Genomic DNA, 13005 nt, shown 5'->3' on the forward strand with positions numbered 1-13005 from the left:
AATTTTGCATGGCGCATCCTACACAAGGTGGCTTCGCGCTGCCGCCAAAGGCCACATACTTTCGCAAGAGGCTGGATTTTGACACCATATAGCGCAACTCTTCCGCGTTAAGCAGCAATAAGCATTACGTTCCCGTGTCTGTGGTTTAAGCAAAAGCACGTTTTCCGGATCACTTGAACATAATTGTAACAACTGGCTGCTGTAGCTAAAAACGAACGGCATGGTTGACACGTATACATGCTCGCTTGAGCACTGTCCAGAAATACCGAACTACCAAACCAGTTAATCTAGATTCAAGTTTAACTTCCTCCAGCACAAATTGCGTGATGACAACATAATTCAAACTTGATAATAAAATGCGTTATACTTAGTTTGCACAGCGAAACTGTGCACAATTATCAATTCATGAAACAGTTGAAGATTCAAGTCTAAATTAGTGTTTTACAGCCAATAGCAACACAAAAAATAGCAATGTTTGCAACACTGATTTATTGAATAACTAAAAAGCAGCTTCCACCGAAATAAAAAGTGCACGAACATACTATGAAACAGTGGTCAGTGAGTGACAACACAATGGCACATATATCAAACAATACATTAATCATGAAAGTGAAACTTCAACTTCAATGTCGTCCTCGGACACGGCTTGAATTTTCAGTTTCTTTTCGTTGATGAAGAGTCCACTTCTTTGCTCCTTCATATGCTGTCTGTTCTCTTTCTTTTGACGTTGTTTCATCCACTTAGCAAACCGCCTCGCTTGTCGCTGCCGTCGCTGAAATAAAAAAAGACAACTATAATATATTTGAACATATAATTGAAAGAACACCCTTGAAATTGGACCCTCGCAAATCGTACTCAAAAGAATTTACATCCATACTCAATGGAAAAAACTTTTACTTTGGACCCAATTAATTACAATCAGCCGAATGCCATGGTCACCAAAAGTGAATCCTTTAGTTTATTATGTTTAGTAACCTAATACAGATGCAATCCCTTTGAATGATGCCAAAAGATCTTAAAATAGCACCAAGGCCATGTTAACTTATCAGCAAGCTATGGTAAGTCTTATTTCATAGCCCCATACTGTCGTAGTCAGCTGGCTCATACCCTGTGCTCTTTTTGAGCATCAGAAGTTGATTTCCTTAGATTCCCGTCACTGTTACTTCGTCTTAGGTTCGTCTCAACATTAGGCTTTGATCCATTAAGCTTGGTTGGTGAATCTACCGTCTTGTGGGTGTCCAAGTAACCGAGAACACGAGAGAGTTTGTTACAGTCAATGCTGTCAATGGACAGATGAAATGGAATGTGTTTGGGGTCATCTTTTACACCAATTATTCGGATTATATCCATTCGTTCCTGTTATTATGGAAAGTAAGTTACAGTTGTAGCTGATAATAACTTTTTCATGCGAGATAATTTAACATAGATATGATAAAACAAGTAGAAATAACTGTCCTACCATATACGAATACCATTTACAGCTGTAAAAGTAATAAATTATTACCAACTTTCAGAATAAGCCAATTTTGGCTACAACGGAAGTTTTCTAAGACAACTAGTTATCAAACGTAGTGAAAATTACTACTACTGCCGTATTACTATACTATATCATGTTTGCGATATCACTATACATGATTGCGTTTGTAGGTAAATAGTTAGAAACAGAGTATATGAAAGAATTTTAGTCAGATTTTGAAACTAACAATTAAAATTAATGATGAATTCGTGTCGAGTTCAGTTTAGTACCGTACATGATAATAAATCATGTTATGTCACATTTGGCCAAATAATCAATGATTAGAATGTTGGATATGAAATAGATACCACCAAAGCAAACAACAAAGTATACCTGAAGTCCCATAGTTTTAGATATTCGTTCACTCAGTTGTTCCACAAAGTCAAGTTTTTGATCTTTAGTCATGCTGTTCCATTCTTTAAGGTTTGTGACAAATTTCGAAGTATCACTGACGGATGAGTTTATCTCACAATTAACAACAGTTTGGTTATCACAGTCTTCTGACTCATCTACTTGTATGAGTGGAGACGATGGTTGTTCACACTCCATGACAATGTCAATATTTTCTAGTACGTCTGACACCTTTGTTTGTTGTTTAACTTGTGGAGTGGATATTTCAAGGTGAGCAGTGTGTTTTGTGCCAAGTATCACGTCTGTGTATACTGACTGCATGGCAACGTTTAAGTTTATGTTTTCTTTGCTATTGAAGTGATTAGAGAGAATGTAATTGTTCTCTGTCTCGTTAGAAACATCTTCTTCCAAAACCGAAAGCATTGATCCTGTCATAACTGCACTACTATCTGACACGGTAGCTCTTTCTGCATGCTTTCGAAAAACTTCAGTTGCACTGGAGATGATGTCAGGGTCGACAAAGGATTCCTGATTGATTAAAGATAGAATGGTTAAACATGAAGCTCACTACGTTATGTTAACAAGCGATATTTTCTGAGAATTAGATTTGCAGATAACGACCACCTCAAAGTATTGGCAGAAAAGAGCATGGAAAAATAAAAGACAATCTTACCTGGGTGATTTCCTCATCAGCCTGAGGTCGAACCTGTCGTTTCTTTAACCTATTAAAACATCAGTAGCTTTGTTAAAAAAAATTTTCAGATAATTTCAATCTCAAAACTTTCAAAGACAAAAAGAAATTCCAACTTAAAAGCTTCCCTAGCAGCTAATAACAGAGAACCAAAAAACTCCATTACAGCAAGCCACAGATCCTTCTCATAATGCTAATGACTGTTAAAATACAAATGAATGTGCAAAACCAAATTAAAATCCGCATTACAAGCAAAAGCATTATAACAACCAAATCAATATATTTTAAAATTTTTCATTTTCAATTACAGACAAGATAATTGGTCCGAAAATGGGTGCAGCTAAATATTGGAAAGAAACAGTTTATTAAGCAGTTTTGAAAAGCTTATTAAGACACAATTACTTGATAAAAAGCAGTAAGCAGGTCAAATTCAAATTATGTGAAAATGAAGGAATTTTAATTCAATTGAGTATGATCCACCACAGAAATCAAACATATTTTTAGCTTAAACAGAGATTGATGTGTCTACATAATGGTTAACTATGAAGACTTTTTATTTTTGTCTTAGCATGCTCTGAAACTTAATACTACAAAAAATGACATGGGAAGTAGCAGATGGGTAAAATTACACCCAAATCTGATATGCAGACAAATAATAATTATTGTGATAATATTCACCAAAGATTAATGCAGGCATCAACTCATTGGTAACAAACTAGAGTATGATTGAAACCAGTATTTTTTGCATGATAGCAAATAAAAAGCACATACTTGTTTCTGTCTGTTGGTGCTGAACAACTGGGACCTATATCAGAATGAGCGTCACAGTTTGAAATGTCGGTCTGTTGTTGTTCACTGCAGTCGAAATCAAGCTCACTGATTGAATCAGGCCAGTCTCCATTTGGAAAAGGAGTTCTAATGAAGATATCATGAATGATTTATTAAGGCGTGAATTAATAATCAAGTGACATGTGTAAGAGTGCCCTAAAGGCATAGGCACTATGATGGGCAATGCAGATGTCATAGGAAAGGTATGTGTGCTTTCAAAACGCAACGTTTCAGATGATTCCACATTAAAGATAAGATTTCAAAATGATTTTCTTTTTAGTTTTTCAGATTCAGAGTTAACGAAATTGAATTAAACTAAAACTGATACGTAGATATGCGCTTGTATTACATTAACCAAAAGCAATTTATTTGCACTACACGTTTTGTGGTAAATATGTCATGTAGACACGAAACCTTCATAAAACCACAACATTTTAATACACCTGCAGCTTATGGCACCTTCTTCAAGCAAGCTAAATATATTTGTAGAAAAACCAGAATCGGCATCCATGACTCCGTATGAGTCAGAGAATAACGAGTCACCATCAAAAAATGAAGAATCATCTGTCATACTGAAGAAAGCCAGATCCGATGAATCTATTTCAGAGCTTGCCATCGAAGCACATCCAGATGTTGGACTTGAGTGGTGATGGGCTACAATCACAAGCAGGATGAGGATATTCCAATTATCTTGGGTGTTCTTGTAAATGTGCAAAGCTATGCTACTTTGGTATTGCAATTCAGCATGTTAAGATGAAGCGTAGAAAACTTAAAAGTAGGGTGTTATTAGGGTTGGGACCCCGGGAAATCCCAATCCCGTTTCCTCGGGATTTTTTTCCACTTCCGGTCCCTGGAATTCTGAGTTAACGTTTTATCAGTTTAATAATACTTGATAAGTGGATTAAATTTGTTTAAATCAGCTTTACAGTAGCTAGCCACTTAGGTTCGGCACAATGTGATATCATAGTATTGTCATGCGACCTATTGGGTAACAATGGTTGAACAATCGCTTTTATCGCATTGGCTTGGGCCTTGTGCATTAGGTTTTAGTCAAACTGTATTCATATGCTTGCTAATGGTTCTGACAGAGTCCTAGCAAATTTTAATCAAAATGTCTAATTTTAAAGATGTAAGTTCACAGAGAAAGTCCTAAGTCTGGTGAAACTTTTCATACTGCAAAAGTAACGTACGGATATAACGTACTAACGTAATGTAACTAAACACAATATGGAGCCCTGAAAACCATCAAACCTCTGTCAGTTGAGGTCGAACGTGCGTTCTCTGCCCTCGGTTATTTTGGCAATAGAATTAAAAATCGTCTTAATGATGACATTCTTGATGCGCTGCTGTTTTTGCATCAATATTACAATAAATAAACATGTTTTGTTTTGCATTTGGTTATATGTGTACACTTTTTACTTTGTTAATCTCGAAAAGTCCCGGAATTGTAAGGCAAAAATCCCGGGAAATCCGATCCCAGGATTTCAAATTTAGCCCCAAAATCCCAACCCTATGTGTTATACCAACCATAAGTGAATGAGTTTCGATAATGAGATCTCTCTGTGGTCCTCATTCTTGGATATTCAGGTATCGATCTTGAATCCCAAGGATGTCGTTCTAAAGCGTTTGGAAAAAATTGTTCATGCAGATCCAGTACAACATTTTAGCAATCGTCTAATAATAAATAATTAATCTACCAAAGCCACAAACACTATCTCCTTTTCCACATTAGATAAAATTTCAGTAACTTTTCGACTATAACGTTTAACTACAAGTTTGTTATAATTAGCCAGCATTTAGACAAAACAGGAAGCAGTAAATATCGAAACGAACCCACCAGAAAAGTGAATGTTGCATAAGCTTCCTGCACTTCTTTTTGCAGCTGCAGTTGGGTGTTCACAAGCGTATGGACCGTCATAGTCAACATCCCATGGAAGTTTGTCATCTTGTTGCCATGGTGACAATGCAGTAGTGTTGATTAAATTCAGAGTGCTTGTAATGCTCGCTGCAACAAAATTGAAAAAACAGATGTACTCCATAAGATATGTGCAAGATATTGGTACATTGGCAAGCAGGTTCACATGTAAAAGCTTAACCTAATCTATACTTTTACAAAGCATCATGGATATAACTTACATTGTAAAACAGCACACTGCATCAGCTAATACTATGGTCATTAGTAGAATTGTACCATAATAAATATTAGGGAACTGTTTTACTATGTGATGTCATGAAAACCAGTCAGACTTCTTAGCTTCAGGACAGAAATATGGTTATGGATAAACTTGCTGTCTCCACAAATATAGTCACATTCCACAACCACCAGCACAACAAAACATGACAGATGTGACTTATTACAATTCAGTGTAAGTTAGATATACTTAAAATTGAGAAACACCACAAAATCAATACTTGCGGTGGGATTCAAACATCAAACTGCATTTAGCGCTTGAACAGATTCAAACCAACAAGAGTCCCACAAAAAGTAGTGTATAACAGCTAGTATTAACTGCATCTATATTTTTGACTAATAATATATGTAAATATATACTTATTAAAATATTAAACATATACTTGGCGAATGACGAAGATCTAAAAAAGTGGAAATAAACATCAAAGCGCAAGATAGAATATTTCTAAATAGTGAGAGTGATCAAGTGTCATACCAAGTAAAACCTTAATTTTTAATGAGAATTTTTATAGAATTACACAAACATCAGAAAGTGCTATTAAACTAGTGATAGTTGATGAACTTGTGGCAAAACCGTTGCAAACATGTTTCATACATTGGGGGGAAGAAACGGCTAGTTAACTTTTTCAGTGACAACTGATATTGAATTGTGACCATATGTAAAATGATCAAATTATTGGCATTCTAATTTTAACCTAATACAATTTGTAAAATCTGAACACATATGGCTGCAATCAACATAAAAATACGTAAGCTACCATTATGAGAACATCAATAGCATGTGAGTGTGACAACTGACCATCTTAGAGTCTGGAACACAGTAACAACAGAGGCTAATATAATATCCAGGCTAAAATAGTTTTCACATATTAAACAAGATAAAATCAATAAAATGATTTCTGTTGTCTCTATTGTATATTACCCAATATGACCAAAGAGGGCACACATTGTGTATATATAATCAATAAGCTTCACAGATTTAATGTGTTTAGTACCAATTAACAAAATATGTCAATAGAAAGGAAAAGTAGTCAAGTGGTGTAAAAAAATATTTTAGAACATTTATTTAGCTCTTCTACTATTCAATATACTTTGTTTTCTGAGCTTCTACATTAATTGTGCTTCTTTCAGTTTGAAATGTTTTTCTTTGTAAGAATTGAATAGTGAGTAATTAACAGTTTACTATTAAAAGTTTAGTGTTTTGGGTAAAGAAAAACATCAGAGATAAAGAGAAGAGTTTGTATAACTGTTCATTTTTAGGTTTCTGCTTCCTATCTATCAAGTAAGAAATATTATGGGTAATTTAAACATTTATTTTAATGCTCTAAATGTTGATAATAACAACTATGTTTTAGAATTAAACAGTTTTAGAAAACATTTTACGAATGAGTACGAAATAGTGAGTCAGTAATATATTTTCGCATTCAATCAGAAAATGGGCCACATGTTAATGTTATGTACATGTAACATCTTCACTAATATCTGCAATTTTTAATTTTTTTGTTATATATACAGTTTATACGAGATATATATGGAAATAGCCCATTTAATTCCTCAATTAATTAGGCTTTATTCATAAAAACTTTCCTAACTTTTAAAAAATGAAACTTAAGAAACAAACATCACAGTTCTCAAGCATAAGTGCTACAAATAAATATATGATAAATTGCCAGCTGATTTATAACCAATGTTGTGTTTTTTGCTATGGTAGTTTTAAATTTAAACGATGACTGCCCCTTCAGGTGACATAAGCAATTCGATGTTGGTTTTCCAATAACTGGGTATGACTACTTACCACATTTCGCTTTAGCTGCGCCTGTAGCTGAGTATAATGCTCTTCTTCATGTTTATACACCTTAACTTTGTTTTAACCATTATTACATGCACTCAAGACTCAATAAAAATACACCATAGAAGGACATGGAGTAATAGAAAGCATTTTACTGATAAATAAAAACAGTATCTTTTTACCCCAGGTAGCAGATTCAAATTGAAATAAAGATAACCAAATTATAAAAATTATTGTTGAAACAGTTGCATGTGCAGCTTTAGCATCAGTTATATGCATGGCAATAATATAGCAACCAATCACTTGTTGAATGCTACCGAAAGCATTTTGTCGTGTACTTCACTCTTAAATCATAATTTTTAATTATATTAATATATTCTATATCAACAATGACTGATGATAAAAATCGAAGTTTGATTCCAAAACGGTTTGAAAAAGGGGAACCTGTCAATGATAATATAAAAAATAACTAAAAAACAGTCCTATTTAAACGATTTCTTTTAAGTTTTTTCTTGAAATAGGAGAATATTTATTACCATAGTTGGTTAAACTTCAGACTTGGTTGTCATACACTCGGTTTCTTAAGTACAAATCCAATACATTATAATTACTTCATAATTATTGAATATAATTTCTGATATTTCTGTGCCATAAAACAAGCCTCAGGCAAAATTTACTTTTAACAAAATTTCTTATACCGTATATTAATACTGGTAAGATGTTAATATTCCAATAAACATCAGGTATGTTAAACGTGAGTATACAAAATAGTAAGAAGATCATATTTACTGTAGTAAAATGAACAATATTAACGATATGTACCACAGTTTACAAAGCTTGTTCAACAATGTTTAGATAAGTTGATTGGTTAATGGATAGGTTGAGAAACAGCAACACACAACCCCTAAATTATCTTAACCGATTAAACAGGATTGAAAACAAAACAACATAAAACTAAATGGAAATAGTAACACTGCGTAATACTTATGTTGACAAATGACAAACAAATATTGTAATAAAATTTTTCTGTAAAAGTAAACAGCAACATATGGCAGGGCACATAGTTAGAATAAATTTTCTTCAGTAAACTCACATAACCAACATTATTAAAATAAAAATAATATATACCATGTGTATCAACTGGGTTTACAGTGTAAGTTGCATTTGACTGAGTACGTCGAATAGCACGATTTCTTTCTCGTCTCATTCGAGCAGCTACAGACCCATGACCGACGCTATTATCATCCCAACTGCCCCCCTAAAAGCAAATACATATTGTATGATATATTAAATTACCTAACCACAGCAAACAATTTTAAACTAAAAAACAAACTAACGGAATAACTACAATGCTACAAGTCCTCTCTTAGTGTATTTTTATTACATATCACCCTACATTAAAATCTTTTTTTATTAATGTTGCTAAAAGGTAGACACAGAAATGTGTTTTTAGTAATGTTGCTAACAGGCAGATGAGTGCACTAATCATGATTTACACTAACGACATTATATGTACCTACGGTACCGTAGCAATATATATCATAGCAAGGTGTTTTTATTTATGTCTTTAATTAATTAGCCTTTAACTAAATGCCAGTACATTAAAGAAACAAACAGCAACAAGCAAATAACTACAAAATGAAGCCATATTTTCAAAGCCCATGGATCGATTGCCCCATTTCAGCTCATTTTTGGGTGTATTTAAGAAAACTTGAACATAATTGATGTATATATTAATTTACTCCTCACAGTTATAGGAGGCTTCCTGCTACAAGAACTCATGCTGTAGTAACCAGAGCATGTTGAGTAGTCATGGGAATGGGATGAATGGTTACTAGCTGTTCGCTTGTGAGAGCTTAGTGAGCCTAGAAAAGAGTTTAAGATAATAATATTATTTATGAGATGTAAACATATTACAGACATTACAATATGAAAACATGCTTTGAGGATATACAAACTTAATATAGATGTTTTACTCTGAGGATATAGAAGAATTTATAGAATCATTCATCTGACCTGTACTTGTTCGACGTAATAAAGTCAGGGAAGCTGGAACAAACTGTGAGCTGTCACCTTGTTCCATAATGATAATTTTAAAAATTTTCAATACTCATGACAACGCAAAGCAGTTTAATTATATATACCTAACACATATGCTGTATATAACCTGCAATCAAAAAATATATGACTGCCACTGTTTCACGAGAAAAAAATCATATATACCTATATAACATGCACTTTCCAAATATAAGGAAACAAGATTTGAAGTGTATACATAACAATGAAGTCATTCAAAAATTGAAAATAAGGCCTAGTCTGATGTTGCCCATACAATAGAATGACCATATATATAATAAATACTTTTTTATAGAAAAGTGAAGATACTAGCTGCTAGGTGCTAAGAAAAGTGAAAATTGTCACAAACCGATCCATTATCACACATTATCCCAGAAAGAAGTATAGGCATATCAGTTATCACTAAAGTTGAATTGGTATAATTATTGTAATGATGTGTTAATATATTGTTGTTTATTTTTAATATGCATGCTCAGAAATTTTTATAGCCTGTAAAGCCTAAAATAAGGTTAGGCACAGACTGAATACTATGGCAGGGACACAAGATTTTTTTGCAGAAACAATATTGCATGTTGGCATACCACCCATAGTAGTAAGTGTGGTAGCTGCACACAAGAAATTCATCAGTGTGCACACGGAAATTTTGTCTTCATAACAATTTATAATAAAGAAACAAAGAGCTAGCTAGGTAGGTAAGCTAGGTTGTTTGAACGCCAATTTGTGATAAATAAACAAATAATTAAGGCTTTAAGTGCATATCATCTAGCCAAAATTTGTGTCTCGAAACACACCATTTCTCATTGAAAACTGCCATATTATCCGGTCGGCACACTAGTAAGTGTGCCCGACTAAAACAACATCTACATTTTTTTAGGAGAAAAGCGACCTCTCTAAAAAAAAGGAGACACTTTTTATTTCTTCCTTTTCTGGTACAAAACTATAAATTTGTCCACTTTGATTTTTTTCCCTGCAATAACTGCATAACTCCTTACTGTTGTACTGTACTTCAGTAATGTGTATTTTGTGCAAAGCGTTTTTGATAAATATAGCCAAAAGATAATCTTGCCCGCAAGAACTTCAGGAAGTTGTAGGTCTATAGCAGGGGTGGGCAACATACGGCCCGCGGGCCGGACCCGACGGGATTTTGAGCGGCCCGCAGACAGTTTCCGGTCTTACATGATAACGTGGCCTGCGGCCACGATACACAATTAATGTATCGATTCAGGATACGATTCCACGATACACGATTAATGTCGGTCGGCCACGATACACGATTAATGTATCGATTCAGGAATCCGGCCCGCCAAGTACTTCATTTTCTCATATCAGGCCCGCCGACCGAAGAAGTTGCCCGCCCCTGGTCTATAGGCATGCTAGGCTAATAAGATCTTGGTGTGAAAATGGTTTCGACCGCTGTATTTTTCAGGAGTGATAAATGTATAGACCTAGTCGCCTATAGGCCTTATACATCAAGCTGTCATACAAACTTTACATAACTTTACTACTATTACGGTGCAGTATAAAAATGTAGCCTAATTATGCTTTAAAACCAAAATGCAGATCATACACTGGTTGCTAAAAGGGCATCTAGGCCTTGCCCTATTTGTCAAACCCAGTCTCGCTGTCATGAACAATTGCCTTCAATTTTACTAGACTATTATAGGCCGCTAGGCTATACAACTTGGCAAACTCAAACTCGAAGTAATTTAATCGGTTCCTTGAACTTTAAATTGAACATACGGCAACAAGGTTTAACTGTAGGCTACTTCAACGAAAGCGAAGATAAAACATCGACGCGGTCAAATTTTCACCGGTCAAGATGGGAAAGACATTGTCAAATTTGGCGTTTCCACAACTTTAATCCCAAAGCCTGCAGCAAATTTGTTGTTTTGCGCTATTTCGAAGACGCGCTACAGCGCCCAGCTCTTTGGTTGTTTGTAAATTATAAGGTATCTATAGCTTTTTTGCACAATGCCCATGGGTGTAAGTAATCTTTCAACTACAATCTTTGTCAGTTTTTCCCGTTCATTAGCGCATACTAATAACAACTGGTTTGATTTTTTTCGTCTCTATCACCCTTTTTGACGAAAAATAAAATATTTCATTGAAATGATTGATATGGTTGAATCCAAAAAGTAAGTCATCCACATAGAATACATCACACCGAAATATGTCACAGCGTTTATTTGCAATATATCTTATATTATTTCTTTTAATAGGCGCAATGGGAATAAAAATCATTGCTACAATGTTGATAATATTATGTGTAAATGTATGGAAAAAAGAAATAAAGCTTAAAAGGCTTAAGACGAGCATGAAAATAGTGACGCAAACGCAGAATGAACGCTAAACTGAGGCTAAGCTAGTATGGTAGGCTATGGGATCGGATGATAATTAATTCATGTTTATCTTGTGACTGAGAAAAGTCTTAAATCTGCACGACTTAAATCCGGTAACGATTCCTCATAGCTAGAGCCCGGTTACCAAGCAAGCCTTTGAGCAAGTTGCGATTGTTTCACATTTCTTATTATTTTTTTTTGATTTTTTTACGGTATAACATATTGCCCAATTTGGAACTGTCCATCAGATCCATTGAACAGGAGCAAGTGTCGCCAATGCCTTACCCAAGGGCATTAAAACAGTATATCGCCCCTAAGGGGCAATATTGTCCATCAAGGGGGCAATTGTCATACTTTTTGAAGTTGGGGGGCAATTTTAGTCCTTAAGTGGGTGAAAGATGCTGTTATCATCGCCTTCCAAATTATGATTTTATAATTATGTATCTGTTATTTACCGCGCTATTATTGCATAAAATCATACTTGCTTTGTTTCTGATTGTTCTTTACTTTTTGGAATAATTTCAAAGCATATTGTACATCGCAAGAAGCAAAAACATTCGTAGAAAAATAATCATAGGGACGATTTTGACCCAGAACTCCGAAAAAATGGGTAATTTCACAAGAAAAGGTTGAAGACCACTGGGCTAATCAGATGTTTTAGTCGGTTTGATAATTAATAATCAGACCGAAACGTCAGCTTAACAAATATGTTTTCTGACATTTTACTATCTCATTTGTTCTCCGTGTGAGCTGTAACTGCAAACAATTTGCTTAGGACTAGAATAATCACTGATGTGGCCTTATGACTTGTTGCTGTAAACAAGCACAGCGCACCAAAAGGACATTACGGAATTAATAGAATTTAGATAGGCTATAACTTAGATAGATATTTTTATATATTGTTAAGCTGTTCCTGGTCTTCAACTAAGAGTCTAAGACTAACTTAAGTTAAATTTATTGTAAAAGAATATCTGCCGAAACGTAGAGCAAACGAATGGAAAAACGCTGGTATGCAATAAAACTACAGTAACTGACATAAAGAATTCACATAACAAAGTTAAGCAAATCACATCACACGGTTTGACCAGATGAACCAATACCACAGACAGCACAAAAGAATTAATGGGGCAGAGTTCATGAAAATACAACGGGATCCATGACACAGTAAAAGAGAAATTCGTTGGTCTTAAGTCAGAAATTTAAAACGTGTGGAAATCAAATCAT

At 34.4% G+C, this 13005-nt stretch overlaps 2 protein-coding genes across 3 annotated transcripts in view; both read right to left on the reverse strand.

Moving 5' to 3' along the window:
• The window catches only part of LOC143459565 (small ribosomal subunit protein eS26-like), an 85489-nt gene that overhangs the window by 30862 nt on the left and 41622 nt on the right, over positions 1 to 13005 (reverse strand). The window lies entirely within an intron of this gene.
• On the reverse strand, positions 470 to 9529 carry LOC143459540 (uncharacterized). The gene is made up of 11 exons (XM_076956754.1): positions 9383 to 9529; positions 9116 to 9231; positions 8495 to 8624; positions 5224 to 5391; positions 4914 to 5003; positions 3830 to 4040; positions 3330 to 3473; positions 2541 to 2589; positions 1850 to 2395; positions 1108 to 1356; positions 470 to 772 (listed from the first exon to the last, which is right to left on the reverse strand). The coding sequence occupies exons 1-11, from the start codon at positions 9447 to 9449 to the stop codon at positions 602 to 604; spliced, it is 1941 nt and encodes a 646-aa protein (XP_076812869.1). The 5' UTR covers positions 9450 to 9529; the 3' UTR covers positions 470 to 601.

Source organism: Clavelina lepadiformis, chromosome 1 (assembly GCF_947623445.1).
Source record: "Clavelina lepadiformis chromosome 1, kaClaLepa1.1, whole genome shotgun sequence".
NCBI lineage: Eukaryota > Metazoa > Chordata > Ascidiacea > Aplousobranchia > Clavelinidae > Clavelina > Clavelina lepadiformis.

What these genes read in the sequence shown, in the direction of transcription:
- LOC143459540 (XM_076956754.1), bottom strand. Translation starts at nt 9,449, where the DNA reads ATGGAACAAGGTGACAGCTCACAGTTTGTTCCAGCTTCCCTGACTTTA. An exon ending in AAACCCAGTTGATACACATG is followed by an intron (nt 5,392 to 8,494) that starts GTATATATTATT and finishes ATTTTGTTGCAG; the next exon opens with CGAGCATTACAAGCACTCTG. An exon ending in CTGATGAGGAAATCACCCAG is followed by an intron (nt 2,396 to 2,540) that starts GTAAGATTGTCT and finishes TTAATCAATCAG; the next exon opens with GAATCCTTTGTCGACCCTGA.